The 16,151-nt window shown below is 40.0% G+C and overlaps 1 protein-coding gene across 1 annotated transcript in view; it reads left to right on the top strand.

Moving 5' to 3' along the window:
* The window catches only part of usp43a (ubiquitin specific peptidase 43a), a gene marked incomplete at both ends in the record, with an annotated part of 115,077 nt that extends 99,665 nt beyond the window's left edge, over positions 1–15,412 (top strand). The window contains 5 exons of the mRNA XM_080520258.1: positions 3,647–3,766; positions 10,926–11,175; positions 11,910–12,068; positions 13,977–14,138; positions 14,250–15,412. Coding sequence (XP_080376384.1) covers positions 3,647–3,766; positions 10,926–11,175; positions 11,910–12,068; positions 13,977–14,138; positions 14,250–15,412 — 1,854 coding nt within the window. The remainder of the gene's footprint in view (positions 1–3,646; positions 3,767–10,925; positions 11,176–11,909; positions 12,069–13,976; positions 14,139–14,249) is intronic.
* Between the last annotated feature and the right edge of the window lie 739 nt (positions 15,413–16,151).

Below are 16,151 nucleotides of genomic sequence, written 5' to 3'. Positions count from 1 at the left end.
ATTCATCACCTTCAAATTGAACTGTTACAAACACACATACACTAAAGCAAAATGATTGCATGCAACTTGATGTCTTCTACTATGTTGTCTCACTATGAAAACAGCAATATCTTGCTTTCTCTTCAGATGACACTTGATTACAAAACACCTCTGAAATTACATGTTCTCGTGAAAATGTCTTTTTGTTTTTCGTTTTCATGGCATCAATCAAAACATCTTGCAAGTGAAAGCTTTGGGTTTGGCCCACAGGAGCTGATTACAGAGGCAGCCATAAGACAGTTGAGGGAAGGATTTGTTGTGTCTGGCCAGGCGGTGCAACACTGGTCGGATCACTTCGGTCACACTGACAAGCTACCCGGACTTCCTATTAGGCTGGAATCTCTGTTTTGAGTGTTCAAAAACAGAGTATGAGCCTTAAGAAACACTTCAGAAGCATGCTCGGTAGATTAAACTGTCTTAAAATGCCTTTAGATGTATGCGTCTGGTCGCATGGGAGATGTTCTTTCTGTTTTAGACCTGCGCTCCGCTCTAAGCCACACATCATCCATCTTCTATACCACTTCATGCTCCAGTAATCCGGGCGAGCGCTGTTCAATCATCCATTTTCTACCTCAGTGATGTGACATTGCCAATGAGAGAAAGAGATACATTTCTTCTTCTTCTTCTTCTTCTTCTTCTTCTTCTTCTTCTTCTTCTTCTTCTTCTTCTTCTTCTTCTTCTTCTTCTTCTTCTTCTTCTTCTTCTTCTTCTTCTTCTTCTTCTTCTTCTTCTTCTTCTTCTTCTTCTTCTTCTTCTTCTTCTTCTTCTTCTTCTTCTTCTTCTTCTTCTTCTTCTTCTTCTTCTTCTTCTTCTTCTTCTTCTTCTTCTTCTTCTTCTTCTTCTTCCTCTTCTTCCTCTTCCTCTTCTTCCTCTTCCTCTTCCTCTTCTTCCTCTTCCTCTTCTTCCTCTTCTTCCTCTTCCTCTTCCTCTTCCTCTTCCTCTTCCTCTTCCTCTTCCTCTTCCTCTTCCTCTTCCTCTTCCTTCTCCTCTGCCTCCTGTGCAAGGAATGTCAGTTCAGGGCACCTCTCTCTGCAAATGATCCATTGTAACTTGACATCCTGGATATTTACTGTTATGTCTACTCGGGGAAATGTACCACGATCCACTAAACACCTGCTATCAATCAAATTAGTGAATTTCCCTGAGCTTGATACAAATTCCACTGCTAACAACAGCAACATTTCCTCAGAATTCATCAGTCACCTTATTATCAACATGTTGTTGTTGTATTTCTTCACTTTTGGGTTAGATCTATTGAATCAAGCACACCTATTACTACATTTCTATTCTACATGCAGCCGGAGAAAAGAAAACACCTGCTCGTTTTTTTTTTTTTTTTGGTTTTTGTTTGTTTGTTTTTGTTCATGCTGTCAGTAATGACTGTGAAGCACCGGTGAGATGAGTGTGAAAGCTGTCAAGTATCCCAGTGATGACGTTCACATAATGCTTCTTGTATAGTCTCATTGCTCTGTCAAGTCTTTGCAAAATTTTACACGCACGCACGCACACACACACACACACACGAGGGTTGTTGTTGCTGCTCCACTTACCTGTCCAGCCAGTTCCAAACAGATGATGGGTATTGTCACTTCTTTACTTCCTATCCATTCATGTAATGTTGTTCATTTCTCCCCTGCATCCTGTTTTTCTTTCAACAAAACGAGTCTTGCTCCCTCTGGTTTCAAATCTTGCTTAACATGATCAGCACATACATGTATACTGGCTGTTACCAGTGTACGAAATCTGAAAGTCTATGTACACAGATCATTTGGTTTGTTTCTCTGAAGTTACAAGAGCAAGAACGGGCGATTCTTTTGAGCACTTTTCAAAGTGCTTCATGTCATTAATCACATTCACAATTTTACACATACCAGCAGTTTGACATGCAAGCATGACATTTCACTATATGGCACAGGAGAGATGTGGGATTGAACCTGCAACTGCCAAACTGGGCCACAACCACATGTGGCTATTTCCTACTTCACAACTTTGCTTTTTCTGCATTGCTCATGCCCTCATCTAATTTTATGTGATATCACACAAGGAACAAGTTGTAAGAACTTCCAAAGCAGGGATGGGAGTAAAAACTGACGTCCTTCTTTTTTAAATTTTTTTTAATCTTTTTATTAGCGTTTTCACTTTTTTTGTTTTTACAACAGAGGAAAAATGTGTATAAGCGGATGGGTTGAAAAGTAAGAGGGTCAATCAATGTAATACATGTTAGGAACAGGAAAAATAAAGACATAAAGATAGTATCAATTGGGCCCAATCTGCTTCTACATCATCAGTTAATTTCTGGGTGATGTTGGACAGGTGTTTTATAAAGGGTTGCCAGGTTTCATTGAAAACAGAACTTGTGTTTGTGTGCGAAAATCAAATCTTTTTCAGGTTCATGTTGGTTAGGACCTCTCGCCAGTTGTGTGTCGGCGGTAGAGCGTGTTTCCATTTGTGCAAGATAAGGCGTTGGGCCAGTAGCGTTGAGAAGGTGTGTCATCACAAGCTGCAAGGGTGTCAAAATCTGCTCCCAGAAGCCAGTGAGGTTTGGACAGGACCAGTACACGTGTGTAATGGTTTACGGGTAATTTGTTTACATCTGTTACAACTGTCACTGGTCCCTGGGTACATTTTTGCTAGTCAAGCATTTGTGTAGTGCACTCTCAGGAGAACCTTACATTGCAATAAGCCGCGCCTATCACATATTGACAAGGAGTGAACTCGCACAAGTATTTGGTCCATTCTGTTGTCTGATATAGATGGTCCTATTTCCTCCTCCCAGGCCTGTTTCAGTTTGGTAATCTGGCTTGGGTTGAGGGAGTCGGCGGAGTTGTATATCACTGAGATGGAGTGTTTTTGTGCCTGGTCCAGAGAGAGCAGCAAACTGACCTCCTTCAATCTCTGAGAAATGGGTTCTCAGAAAACATATTTCTCTAGTCTTGTGGCATATCAACTAGAATCCTTGAATAGTACATGGAGAAAATGATTCAAAAGATATGTATGCGCTGAGCAAAGACCTTCAGGAGGCAGTGGCTCCCACAACCCTTCTCATTTCTTCATGACTTCAGATATTTGTGTTAATATAAAGACGTTTGAAGTCAGCCTCTGTTCCTCTTAGAAGTGTCATTGAGTGACTCACGACCTGTGTCGGAGGAGGTTGACATTGAAATCGCTTATACTGCAGCTCTTCAAGAGTATTAATGTACTGCATTGAGGTATATGTGCCTTGCTTGAATTTTACATAAAAAAAGACACTTGGCGTCTCCTTGTGAAATTGTATTCAAAGTCACCTACAACAAAGGACTGTGGTATTATTTGCAAAGCACAAGTCACTTCAAATCGAATAACAATCAATTCTCTTGAATTTTATAAATTTTGTGTTGGGGGAAAAAAAAAACCTGCAAATAAACATGGATGTCCCAGACTATATGCAAAAAGAGGAAAACAGTCAGGTTGATTGGTCATCTACGCTGAGGTAAAAGATCCAAAATTCCATATGACTTGTGTCATTTCCCATTTTTTCAGTGTGTTATTGGTAGAATAAAGAATAGTTTTTGAGGGTTTTTCTTTATGTGGCAACCTTGTAATTGTTTGTTGTACCTACTGATTCTAGCTCGCCCCAGACGATGCCTGGAAGTGTCCCCACTGCAAGCAGCTTCAGCAGGGTATGGTGAAGATGAGCCTGTGGACGCTGCCTGATATACTGATCCTACACTTGAAGCGATTTCGTCAGGTAGGACCGCTTTGGACTATCAAGACGAGAATCAAGTCTCTGTTATATATTGTCTCCAAAAAGCTACATTCATTGATGTTTCTGTCAAGCGAAACATAGTGACAGATGCAAGGAAATGTTACCTGAAACAGATAAACATGCTTCCTTTTGCAGTTGCTGAGCCAGAAAGAAAATTAATGCATGCTTTTACAAAGTCGTGTAAAAGATTCAGATGTTGTCATTTTAAAGTAATGTTATTACTGTTAGTTATTATAAACCGCATTATATGAAATCTGAAAGAAAAAAGAAAAAAAATATATACAGTATATATCACCCACAACATGATATAATTTCTAAATGACCTGTGAGCCACCTTTTAATATTATTCAACTAAAGAAATATGTTGGGATATTCATTTAAATTGTAAAAGGAATAGAATTATGGGGTACCCTCAATGATTTATTGAAGGTATTTTTTTTTAACCATCCTCATGCAGATGTTCTCAAAGAAATGATTAATTAACAAAGAAACAGACATTTCATACAAGACAGGCATTACAAGCAAACTTCAACACAAGTGATGGGCTGAGTCAAACAACTGACCAAAGTTTTAATACAATGTTAGAATAATCAGAAATATATTTTTATTGTCATATTCAGGTTTTAGTTGACATTTGTATAGTCTGTCAAGCAGGTTTGTTTGTTTTTTTGTTTTTTTTGCTGTGCTTGAATTCATATATTTCAGATTCATATAAAAGACTGTCAATGTCAGAAGAAAAGTTGTGCTATTACGTAGAGTGCAGTTTTGGGTTTGTTGTAATGAATGGATGATTGTCAGAAGTTGATCTGAATCAAATCAGAAAATAAAGGAAATTGATCGGTCAAATTAAAGCTTTCAAAAGACGACCAGACCATATACTAATACTACTATATGACAAACAGATATGTGGGGGGGGGGGGATCAACAACTTCCAAAATTGAATACCAGGTTTACAGTATTAAAAAAAAAATGTTTCTTTTATCCTCAGAAATCTATTAATGCAGCTTCAATAAAAGAAACCTGAGAAATGTTTTGGACATTACTTTGTGCTTTTTATTTCATGTAAAAGTTTAAGAAATAACAAAAACAACTTAAAGGAATAAAGGACACAATTGTGTGTTAATTGTTGCCGCTAAAGTGCTGTCGACAGTAATGCTTGGAGTTGTGGCAGTAATGAAGGAGAGCTGAGAGAAAGCACATGCAGCAGTCGTGATGCCAGGTACACTGTTGAGCAGTTCGATGAAAATTTTATCAAAATCAAATCAATACCGAAATCCTCTGGGTGGATCTTGAATTGCATTCGTTTATGTCCCTACTTTTTCAATAAAGTGATGTAATCCCTTCTTGGAGGGGGGGATTACATTTTGACCTCTTAATGCATCCACCATCCCTGATCCCCATGCATTGTTGCAGATATGTTTTTAGCTTTCCATGCTTCTGTCTGAATCTCATTGTCACTCATCTCATTTTTTCATCTCACCTCAAGTTTTGTTGTAACAACCTCAGTGGCCACGGCAAATGCAATTACAAAGAAGTCAATCCCACAAATCTTCCACGTCAACCAATACCAAGCTTGTTTCTGTCTAAAGGTTTGACATTGGCAGCGGGCAAAGATACAAACAAACACTCACACATAGAGGCTTTAGTCCGTGCTGCTGGGTATAAATGTGTTGAGAGAAAGCAGAATGATGCTCCCCAATCTGAACACACTGGAATTTGTAATGGAAAAAACAACAAACTTGACTTTCAAGGCAGCTCATTTAAAATAGTTGAGAATGTTGATCTTTGCTGAGCTTCAGCTTTACTATGGGGAGACAAATAAGTATTATTAGTCTGACTCCTAGAAAAGGTGCCGCTAGATGCAAATTTGGGAAAACAAGGACTGGAGAGCATTAGGAAACTAAACACAAAAAACTGTTACATGCTCCCTTCAGAGCAAGTGAATACTAAGGTAATGCTGACTCAGCCAGAATACATAAATGGTTAACTATGTTGATGGCGAAGCAGTTTCCATCCATATGGATTCTCTTTTGCAGCTACACTTTTTATTTGAGCAACTTTCAAGCCAGAACATGGTAAAAGAAAAAAGAATTTGTAAAATTTAAAGTAAAAGTGCAGACTGATAAGTATACAAGCTGCTGCAGTGCAGTTTCTACTTTTGCTTCCAGTGAAGTTATTATTTTATTTCTGCTTCCACAGGTACTGGAGGGATTGATACATCTATCAAACTTTAACTGTGAAATTTCATAAGCTGCTAAAGTTAACAAGTGGAGCAAAACATAAAAGCATAACCCTGTTTGTAAATGTCTGGAGCCGGTAATTTTTCCCTGTTATAGGTATAGTAGAGGATTTTCTTCTTCCGGGTGGATCATCAAAATAACTGGTCCTCCCAATTGTCAATCATTCTGGTGATATATGACGTAAGCCCGTCGTACGTGCTCGTCCCTGCACGCAGCTCACTCCACACGGTCCTCATCATGCCGGTGGCCGACCCGACGCATTATTCTCGGACATTTTTACACAGTTTCACCCCCTCTGGTGCAAATCTTCTTGTAAAGTGAGCTTATGTGAGCGATGCCGACTTGTGACTTGTAAACAGAGCGTGCACGAGGAGAACTGGGCTCGTGCATGTCTCTCGCACGCGTTTTAGAAGGCGTTCCGTCTCGGGAGCAGGTACAGCGTTGCGCATGCGCATTTTTTTCAAACGGTGGAGAGGGCGGTTCTTTCCTAAAATTCCTGAAAATCCTCCTGTATACCTTTAACTATTGTATCATATCATTTATTTGGATGATTTAACTTCCTCTTAGTGGAGCTTTGTTTTTGATATTAGCAGTAGATGTTTCAATTTAAAGTCACCATGTAATGTGATAGTTTCAAAACTAAAGAAAGAGTTTGTAAAAGTAGGAATGAGTTATAGTCATTTAGTAGCTGCCTGCCTTTAATTGTCACAATTCAGACCACAATTGATGTCACAGTGATTGAAATACATGACTGTGGTGGTCAGGCTCTGTTTCAATCAACTTTTAACATTTTCTATGAAATACCTCAATGTATATTTTCACACAGATTTGAAGGCTGCAATAAATAGAAAGACAATTGAAATGCTAATATGCCCACTACAAAGTTGAATTTAACAACCGCAGTCAGAGCTTTCTCTCCACAATGCACAGCACCTTGAGGCTTTTGGGCAAATCTGCTTTCTTTCTTTCTTTCTTTCTTTCCCTGCTCAAACACACCTGAGTTCTCATGATGAGGCTCTGCAGAAAGGTTGATAATGAGCCACTAATTGCCGTCAGCTGTGTTGATGTGAAAACGTGCAGGACTGTGGCCCTCAAGGACCGGAATTGCCCACTCCTGCTCTCGATGATGATTATGCTCTGAATATGTTATTACCATCAGTGTGCAGGAGGACAGGAACAATATTTTTTTTCTTTGTTCATGGCAAACAGTAATTAAAGCTTTTTTTTTTAAGTTTTCAAATATTGAAAAAGAAAATTGCCTTTATTCATTTTCCCTGCATGTTGTCCCTGTTTGTGTATGTTATCCCAGGGTCATTGGTTTTCCTTACAATCCAAAAACTTGTGTTTGATGTTGATTGGTGAATCAAAAATTTTCCCTCAGATATGGACGTGTGTGAGATTGTTTGTCTATGTGTTCGCCCTCTCCCTCCATCTCATGCAAGTCAGCTGGGATCAGCTCCAGCCCCGGTGGACACCATGTTAGATCAAATATTTAAGAAAACCTATCAGGCTCTCAAAATACTACTGGAACAACTTTACCAATCCGTTGTTTACAATTTCTTTCCATGTGCTAAATATTTCTTGTTCATTATTATTTACCTTCTCCGAGCAGAGCCGGGTCGTAACACCTCTATTTATTAGTTTCCTCATTTTTAACAGAGGCCTGTTCAAACACATTGTGTAACACAAACTTATATAAAGCCACACACAGTTAGACTAAGTAAAATACAAGTACACGGACAATGTTTTAGCTCTGGCGTGACATTTGAAATATTTAAGTTTTTCAAAAGATTCTAAATTTCAACATCTAGAGCCCCTTTAAGTATTCTCGAGATTTTTCATCCTCACGTTAAAATGGCCCAGGAAATCAAATCACAGAGTTTCTGGTCTTGTTGGAGCTGATTCCAGGTTGATGGTGCAGAATAACAGAAAGTGTTTTTACTGAGGGGACACAAAGAGTGATGACATCCTGATAGTGGAGGTTGTAACATGTATGTTTAGATAACATGAATTTATAGATTCTATTCTATTCTATTCTATTGCTTTTATTGTCATTGTACAATAAATTGCACAACGAAATTACGGCGTAGCTAAAAACACAGTAGACATGCAATAAACACCGGCAGCCATTCTCACATTCAGCATTGCATTCATCTCAGCAGACACACCATGTATACAGAATAACCTAAACATTCACACACACATTCAGCTCTCACACAGACCCGCTCACATACACCCAAGGACATAGTGCAGAAATGTAAAAGTTAAGAAGCGACTGATAATAAGTTAAGTAAAATAACGATGGAGCTGCCTGAGGTACCTTGGCTAATAAGTATGTGCGGTTGAGCACAAGGTACCTGTTATTGTACAGAGTAATGGAGTTTGATATATTGCACACAGTATGAGGTAGATAGGCTGAGGTAGTGTGTCTAACTGTTCAGTGCCGTGATTGCTTGAGGGAAGAAACAGTCCCTCAGTCTGTTGGTCCTGGTCCTGATGGACCGGTACCGCCGTCCTGAGGACAGCAGCTCGATAAAGATAAAGTTGTACCTGTGTAAAGATCTGGCAATTGATAAGCTATTATGATGTACTCGTGGTAATGTGTTTCCATCCAGTTATAACACTTGTGGCTCTGATAAGTTGAATCTAATAAATGAAGAGAATATGCTCAGATATTTGTAAGAGTACATGCAGAGGAATCCTCTGAGGTCACAAGTGCAGGATAAAATTGCAGGCACTATGTTTTCGTTGGTGAGCAGCATGATCTTTAATCTTACTTGCATTCTAAACAGGTTTAAACAATTTGATGTCTTCCAGTGACACTCAGAAGGGCTAACTCTTCTGAGTGTCACTGGAAGACATCAAATTCACACTCGATAAACCTTTTTAGCCTTTTTCTGTTGGTCTAATAACAATTTCAAGAAAGAAAGATTGTGTGGTTTGGCAGCAGTGTGGTCTTTGTTGTTATATTGGTTTAGTGAGCACAATATCCTTGGCTTCAAGTCCCTTTAATTTTCAATTTTTTTCCACCTCGTTGACATAAAAGATCACTCCACTTGTTAGACAGCAGCACACAGACTGAAAACCTTCTGTTGATATTAGTTCTGAAATTGATCATTTTTGAATTGCTGCTCATCACATTATTAGTCCACATTGTTAATTACAAGTACAGTTCAAGGTCTGGAGGGGGGAAAAAAGAAGCCTTGAAAAAGTTTTTCTCGTTCATGGCTGTCAACTTACACTAAAAAGTCCCCATTCTATTCTCACCACAACAGCATTCCTGTCTCTGGTGAGATCATATATGGTGAGAGATTACACATATCCGGAACTACTTCTGTAGCACACCTTGAATCCACCATATCTCCATCTTCACCTGGTATTTAATCAACACTTTTCTTCATTGCCTCTGCAGCCCATTGCCTGGAATCAGGTGGCTCCCTGCTGAATCTTTAGCTGAAGTAGACCCCAACCAATATCTCACTGGATTCTCACTCACTGCATTAATGTGATTTCTCTGATTTTGTAGTTCAATTACCGGTACTTCTTCATAATCTGCCAATGCCTGGTTTCCCCTAAGAGACATTACACATTCACCGCACAATACTAACATCAGGAGTATGCACACACTTCAATTCATGGCCAAGTGCTGCCCTGTGTCTTTACTGAAGGAAATAATCTATTCTTCTTTCTTTTGTGCATGAGCATGTAACTGCATCTATAATAGATGCTTCATGCCTCTGCGAATGTAATCTTACGTGAAAAAGCAAAGCAGAGATTTAATCCCTATTTACGATGTTTGAAAAACGTTGCGTAAACAGGGACAAGTATATTAAGGCTTCAGTTACACGACACCAATCGACCATTCGTTTCTGTTTCAGAAAGATTTCATGTTTAGGTATCAACATTAGAAATGCTGTAGTATGCATGTAACTTCAATAGTGAGTGCTGTGTTATTGTCATGCAACCATTCATGTGCTTGTGCAAAGAACTATACAATATAAACATGCCAGCTCCTTTAAAGTTACTCTACTAGAATCCGCACAGGAAATATTACAAACGTAGGAGCTGGTTGATGTACATCTCTCATGCGCTGTCAATACCTTTCTGTAAATAAATTCGTCATTACACTCAGACAAACACGTATTTCCAGCATTTATATTAGCAAAACATACCCGGGTTAGTTAGTGTCAGGGAAGCAAGATCCCTTCTGTACACTCAATCTCACTCGATTTCAATTTGCACTGGAAAAATAATTAATGCTCAGTTTCTCGTGGCTTGAAGACTCTTTGTTTGAGAAAGTCTGGCTTTTTTTTGGGCTAAGTCAGTCAAGTGTTGATATTTCTGCTAGAGCCGCCACAACACCATCTTTGATATCCCAGACACCCTTGCGGCAGGCTTCCTAAGATGACGTCACATATCAATGCCAAATCACAATTTGAGGGCTACAAATTCCAGTTTGTTTGTAAACATATTGACTTTGGTGTGATCCGTTTCGGCAACTGTGTTTTGGAATTGAGTGGAAATGAATGGTAACGATCTTGTTTTCTGCGGAAGTGGTACCTTTTATGGGAAGTCTATTTTAAAGATGTTTTTCTGGTAGAATAACTTTAAACTATCTTTTTGTGTCATTTTGGCGTGTGAAATGTGCAAGTGAAGGGCTCCTTAAATGTGTACTTTAGTAGAGAGGCGCTGTTAATCCAAAAGAGCAAGCGGTCAACTTGTAGCAAAAACTTCTTCGCCCTTTGTTGTCCAAAGTTACAAATACAAACATAGATTTTTGAAAACTGTCTTTTCACTTGAATGTTGTGGAAAAGTACACTAAGTTTATTTTGAAGTGCGCAACACTAACAAAAGTGGAAGAAATAAAGCTTCGTCTCTTGACTTCATGTATTGTTCAACAGGTTGGTGAACGAAGAAACAAGCTCTCAACTCTGGTACGATTTCCTTTGACTGGCCTGGATATGGCACCGCATGTCGTCAAAAGAAGTCAGAGCACGAAGAACCTGAGTCTGGGGCCATCAACTCCATCCTGGAAACATCCGTCTGGCCATCACCACCAGCCTGCTGATATGATCTTCCCACATGAATATCTGTATGACCTCTATGCTGTGTGTAACCATCACGGAGGAATGCATGGAGGGCACTATACTGGTATGAAACGAGATGAGATGATGCTCTGTTACATAACATTAAAAATGCCCTACTTTAGTAAATTCACATTCGTTGTTACTATTGTAATGCTATTACGGACCATCTTTTCAAGGTTCTTTGACTGAACACGTTGAGGCAGATCCTCAGATAACCAGCCATAAATATTCCACAATCACCCACCCATAGTAGGACTATGACAAAGTGGAAGAGATTGGGAACAACAGAAAGTTAGCCACAACAAATCCCAGAGAGGTGTCAGCGGATGCTGATGCGTATCGTGCACCGATGTCGTCAATACCGTCAACAGCAACAGACCTCCATACTTCATGTGACCACTGCCACTTGGCTCTACAATAATGGAGATGTGTTTGTTAAGAACGTTAAGAACAACATATGAAAAGTTGAAACAAATGTCACAGTCTAACAAGCCTTTTCGTACTTGTTTGGAGTGTGTACATAGAATTTATGACATACATCGTATTACTGACTATCAATTGTTATCCCTGCAAAGTATCGTCGTAAGTGACCCTGTTTATCTACTTGGTTATTCGATAAGGGTGAGACAATAAGCCCTGAAATACACTCTTTTATTGCAGTTAAAATATATCCAGCTTTGTTCAATTGTGTAACCCTGGACAGTTTACAAACAGCACATGGACGTCTGTCGGTTTATTGTTTCCATTGGACTTTGTGTATTGACTTGCTTCATTGTTTGAACTTGCTTGTGAATCCAGCTTATTGTCGGAACTCAGTGGATGGGCAGTGGTACAGCTATGATGACAGCAGCGTGGACCTGGTGCCAGAAGAGGAAGTATGTACCAGAGGAGCCTACATCCTTTTCTACCAGAGACGCAACACCATTCCTCCATGGTCAGCCAGTAGCTCCATCCGAGGTATGTTTAGACTTAATGTTGTTTCATTACTGGGAAAGTACATAACGATGTTGAATGTCCTCAATCAATTGACTCTTCTGAGGATTACAGTTGAAGCGAAGGTAATCCATCAATTTTCTATATCCGACATGCCCATCACAGAGTACCCAATTAACCTTAAACATATCTTGCTGTATTTGTTGTTGTGGGAGGAAACTGGAGGACAAACTTTACAAAGATGGACAGTGGGGGGCAGAACAGCAAGAGAAATCTGGGAATGCTTTTGCTTCTTCCTCTCTCACCCAATCTGTCCTTCCTCCATGCAGCAATTCAATCTTTGTGTCTTCGACCAAAACATCTCCATGGTTACTACCTGTAAATGCTGAATTGTTGTTGTACTTATTACAAGAAGTACAATTTTTTTTATTTTTTTTAAATAATTAAATAGATAAAAATAAAATAAATAAATAAAAATATTATAGTTCTTAAGTCCATACAGTCTTGCTTCAAGAGGCTGAAATATTTACAACTACAATTGCAATAAAATAGGAAACCATTCTCCAATCGAGATGTGTCCTGTGCCAAAAGAAAAAATAATTAAATTCCGTCAAAATACTTTTTCCACATTTCAACCATTTCATCAGTTGCGAATTAAATGAAAAGACCAGATATTTCATATTTGCAGCCTTTAAAAATTGCACCTAACGTTGGACGGTGGTGTAGTTGTTTGGTATTTAGTGTCTCTGGTTACAGGGTACGTGAGATTTGGTAGGGCTATATGTGCATGTTCTCCCTGTGTGGCTTTGGTTTGCTCTAGGTATTCTGGTTTCTCCGAACCATACAATACGAGCTGATTGAAGACTATAATCATCTGTAAATCTGAGCATGTGTGACTGCCTTCCTTCACCCATAGTTGGCTGGGTTGGGCTCCACCACTCTGTGACCCTGAGTTAGAATAAGTGTTATAACAGATGGATCACCTTGATATTTTAACGAGGACAAACTGTTCTCTCCGTGGATAAAGTGAAACTCATTTCTTGTTCAGTGAATCACATTCAAAAGGAAAAATAGCACATTGCCTCGATGAATTATATCTTTGACTTCCTGTATGTTCTCCATTCCTGGAGAAACAGAAATACCACTAACTTGAGTTATAGAGGGTGATTTTTATATACAGAACTTGAATGTGTCTAGTTTTTTTTTCTACACTCTTCCCATGAGACCCCTCATGTAATATTTTTTGTTTGTTTGCTCTTGCTCTTTGCTTGATTTAGCAAGTAGTTTTTACCCCTAACTTAAATGGTGCATTCTAATGCATTGTGGATGACTAAATCCTGCATTGTGTCGTGATAAATTGTAAGACTAGTTGATATTGAATGAACTAAACACCAAATAATAGGTTATGAAAGAAACATACTTATTTTAAAGCACTTAACTGAACCAATATAAAGAATATATATACACAAAATAAATACAAAATAAAATTTAACTTCAGAAGCTACATACAGTCCAGTTTCATCTTGAGTGGGTTGGGCTGGTAAAATAATGTTATAATAACCTTTGAATTTACACTTGAAAGTGTTTCTTTGTTGTGGCGACAGTGTACGGGATGAATTTTCACACAATTAGTACTAAAAATTACAACCATCTCGACATAAATTCAATTTGAATTGACCATTCTGCACAAAATAGAGTGAAATGTAAAAAAAATAAAATAAAAATCCTATATAACCACCTTCCTTGGTGGTTTCTGGGGCTGGATTGATTCCTTTTGCAGCCGGTTTATGTCCACGGGCCTTAAGTTTGACTGAAGTAAACTTTACAGCAGCACTGTGCTCCTAGAGGCTGTCCGCTCATTAAGGTTAACGGTTAAAACCTCTCCATGCTATGTCCCTCTTCTGACCTTTTTGTTCTGCCTGTGTCTTTCAGGCTCCACAAGTTCATCTATGTCTGACCACTGGCTGATCAGGTTGACGGGGGACAGTAAACGAGGCAGTCTGGTATCTCGTTCCTCCACCACTTGCCCATCCTCCCTGCCTGACTCCCCAGAGTCACCAGTCTTCCTTGAGGATGGCTTTAAAGAGGAAAGAGGTAAAGGACCTCGCTTACATTACTTTTAATCAGTTAAAATGCCTGGACATAATTTGTTTTAAGACTTTGGATTTGAATAATAATAATAAAAAAAAATTTTGTGTCTGTCAGGAGGCTTTGAAAGTAGGCCATTTGTCAGGGGCCTTCAGGGGCGCAGCGTCAGCATGAGAACCCCCAGCAAGACCAAGGACACCCTGAGCAAAGTGCTTCCCCTACGCTGGTCCTTTGGTTCCAAAGACAGACGAAAACCCGACCCAGTGCCTCCGCCGGAACAAGATCCTGCTCCCGCAGAACTTGTACAGTACTTGGAATCTGGACGACGACCGCGATGCACAAAAGACCCAATTGTGACGTTGATGAGCGAACCACGCAGTGCCAAAGCAGCTGCAGAGGGACGGCCTGCTGCCAGTGCCCGTTCTTCAAGTGTGGGGGCTATCAGTTGCATTGGTAAGGCTGGAGAGGACCACCCTCTGCCCCAGGTTCCAGAGGGCCAGAGACGGCCATCAGATAAGACATCCAGCCTGAGACGCAACAGGGGCAGCCACCCGAGAGAAGAGAGCGCGGCTAACATTACAAGCAGCTCCAGCAGTAACACCCTCACCCGGAGGAAGGATGCAAGGAAGCAAAGCTCCTCAAAATCTTCCCAGGATACTGAGCCAAAAGGGACTTCCAGTGGTGGAGTTCAGCCCAGCTACAGTACACCGAGCTTACAGGACGGAACTCTGAGAAGACAGAAGGGTGACAGAGCTGATAGAGAGCATGACAGTTCACGTGAAGAAAACTCTCGAAGTAAAAAAGGAGACGTGCCCAAAAGCCACGAGGGACTGCTCTCGTTTCTGAAAGGTAACTTCTTGAAGAAGGATAAAGATCCAAGGAAGTCCAAAGAGGGTGAATCGGGGCGATTGGGAGATGGGGAAGGAGGCAGACGGACTTCATCGAGGCTGTCACTGTCAAACGGAGCAGTGGGAGGAAGAACTCGAGTGGAAGGAGCCAAGAGTAATGGCTCAGGACGTCTGGCTGATGAACTGGCAAATGGAAGGTTGGGACGCACCGCAGTCGACATCAAACGCTCCCAGAGTTCTTCCAGCATCCCCACCAAATCAGAGCAGAACATGCGGAGGACTGCGTCTTTGCATAGAAATGGGACGTCAACGACGCCGGCGCCATCTCGGAGCCTGACAGCGGACAAGCCGTCTTACAGCACCCTGCAGAGAAATCGCTACAGCACAACATCGCTGGGACGCAAGCGGACAGTCCCCGAGTCCAGCTTCTGAGATATATAACACACATATGCACCCATGAAGCCTTTTACCTGTTAAAAAAGTGAATGACATTCAGTCTGAGATCAAAGCAATAGAGCTCTTTTCACACTTTTTAGTTCCTAAAATTTTAAGTGACTCAAGTTTGTGCCATGGAGTTTGCGAGAGAAGGATAAATGAAGGATCTTTTGATGCTGCAGCATTGCAACTAAATGTGAGATGAGGTGATGTAATATATATATATATACACAAAATAATAGAGGCAGTCCACCTCTGCTTTTTATGATGTAAAACAAGTGCCTGAGCAACTAATATGCAGTTTAGACCAATGAGTTTATGTCTATGGTAGCACTGGAAGCACGCAAACACATACGCACAAATCCAAACACACTACGTTGTGTCTTAATGATGTAGTGTGAAGGTTTAATTCATCACACTGTATTTAGTTCAACAAACACACTGATTGTGCTCATTTATAAGAATGTATTGGGCCCACCTGATTACTGGAGGTACTTGAAGCCTGCAGCTTCTACTAAACCTCATGTTTGAACACTATGTTTTGATCATTCAAGAGTAAAGTGACTTCACAGAAAAGACATTGTGTCCCTATGTAGGTCAGTAATCAGTTGTTTCAACTTATAGCTGAGACTAACTGACCTTCAGAAAATTCAAGCAAACTGTATTATCTATGTCATGAAATAGTGCTGAAACTTACACCATTAAAATGTAATGTTTTATTTTCTTCCTCTGAGCT

The sequence above is a fragment of the Blennius ocellaris genome (genome assembly GCF_963422515.1).
Source record: "Blennius ocellaris genome assembly, chromosome: 3".
In the NCBI taxonomy this organism is placed as follows: domain Eukaryota; kingdom Metazoa; phylum Chordata; class Actinopteri; order Blenniiformes; family Blenniidae; genus Blennius; species Blennius ocellaris.
This window is presented reverse-complemented; position numbering and strand designations above follow the sequence as displayed.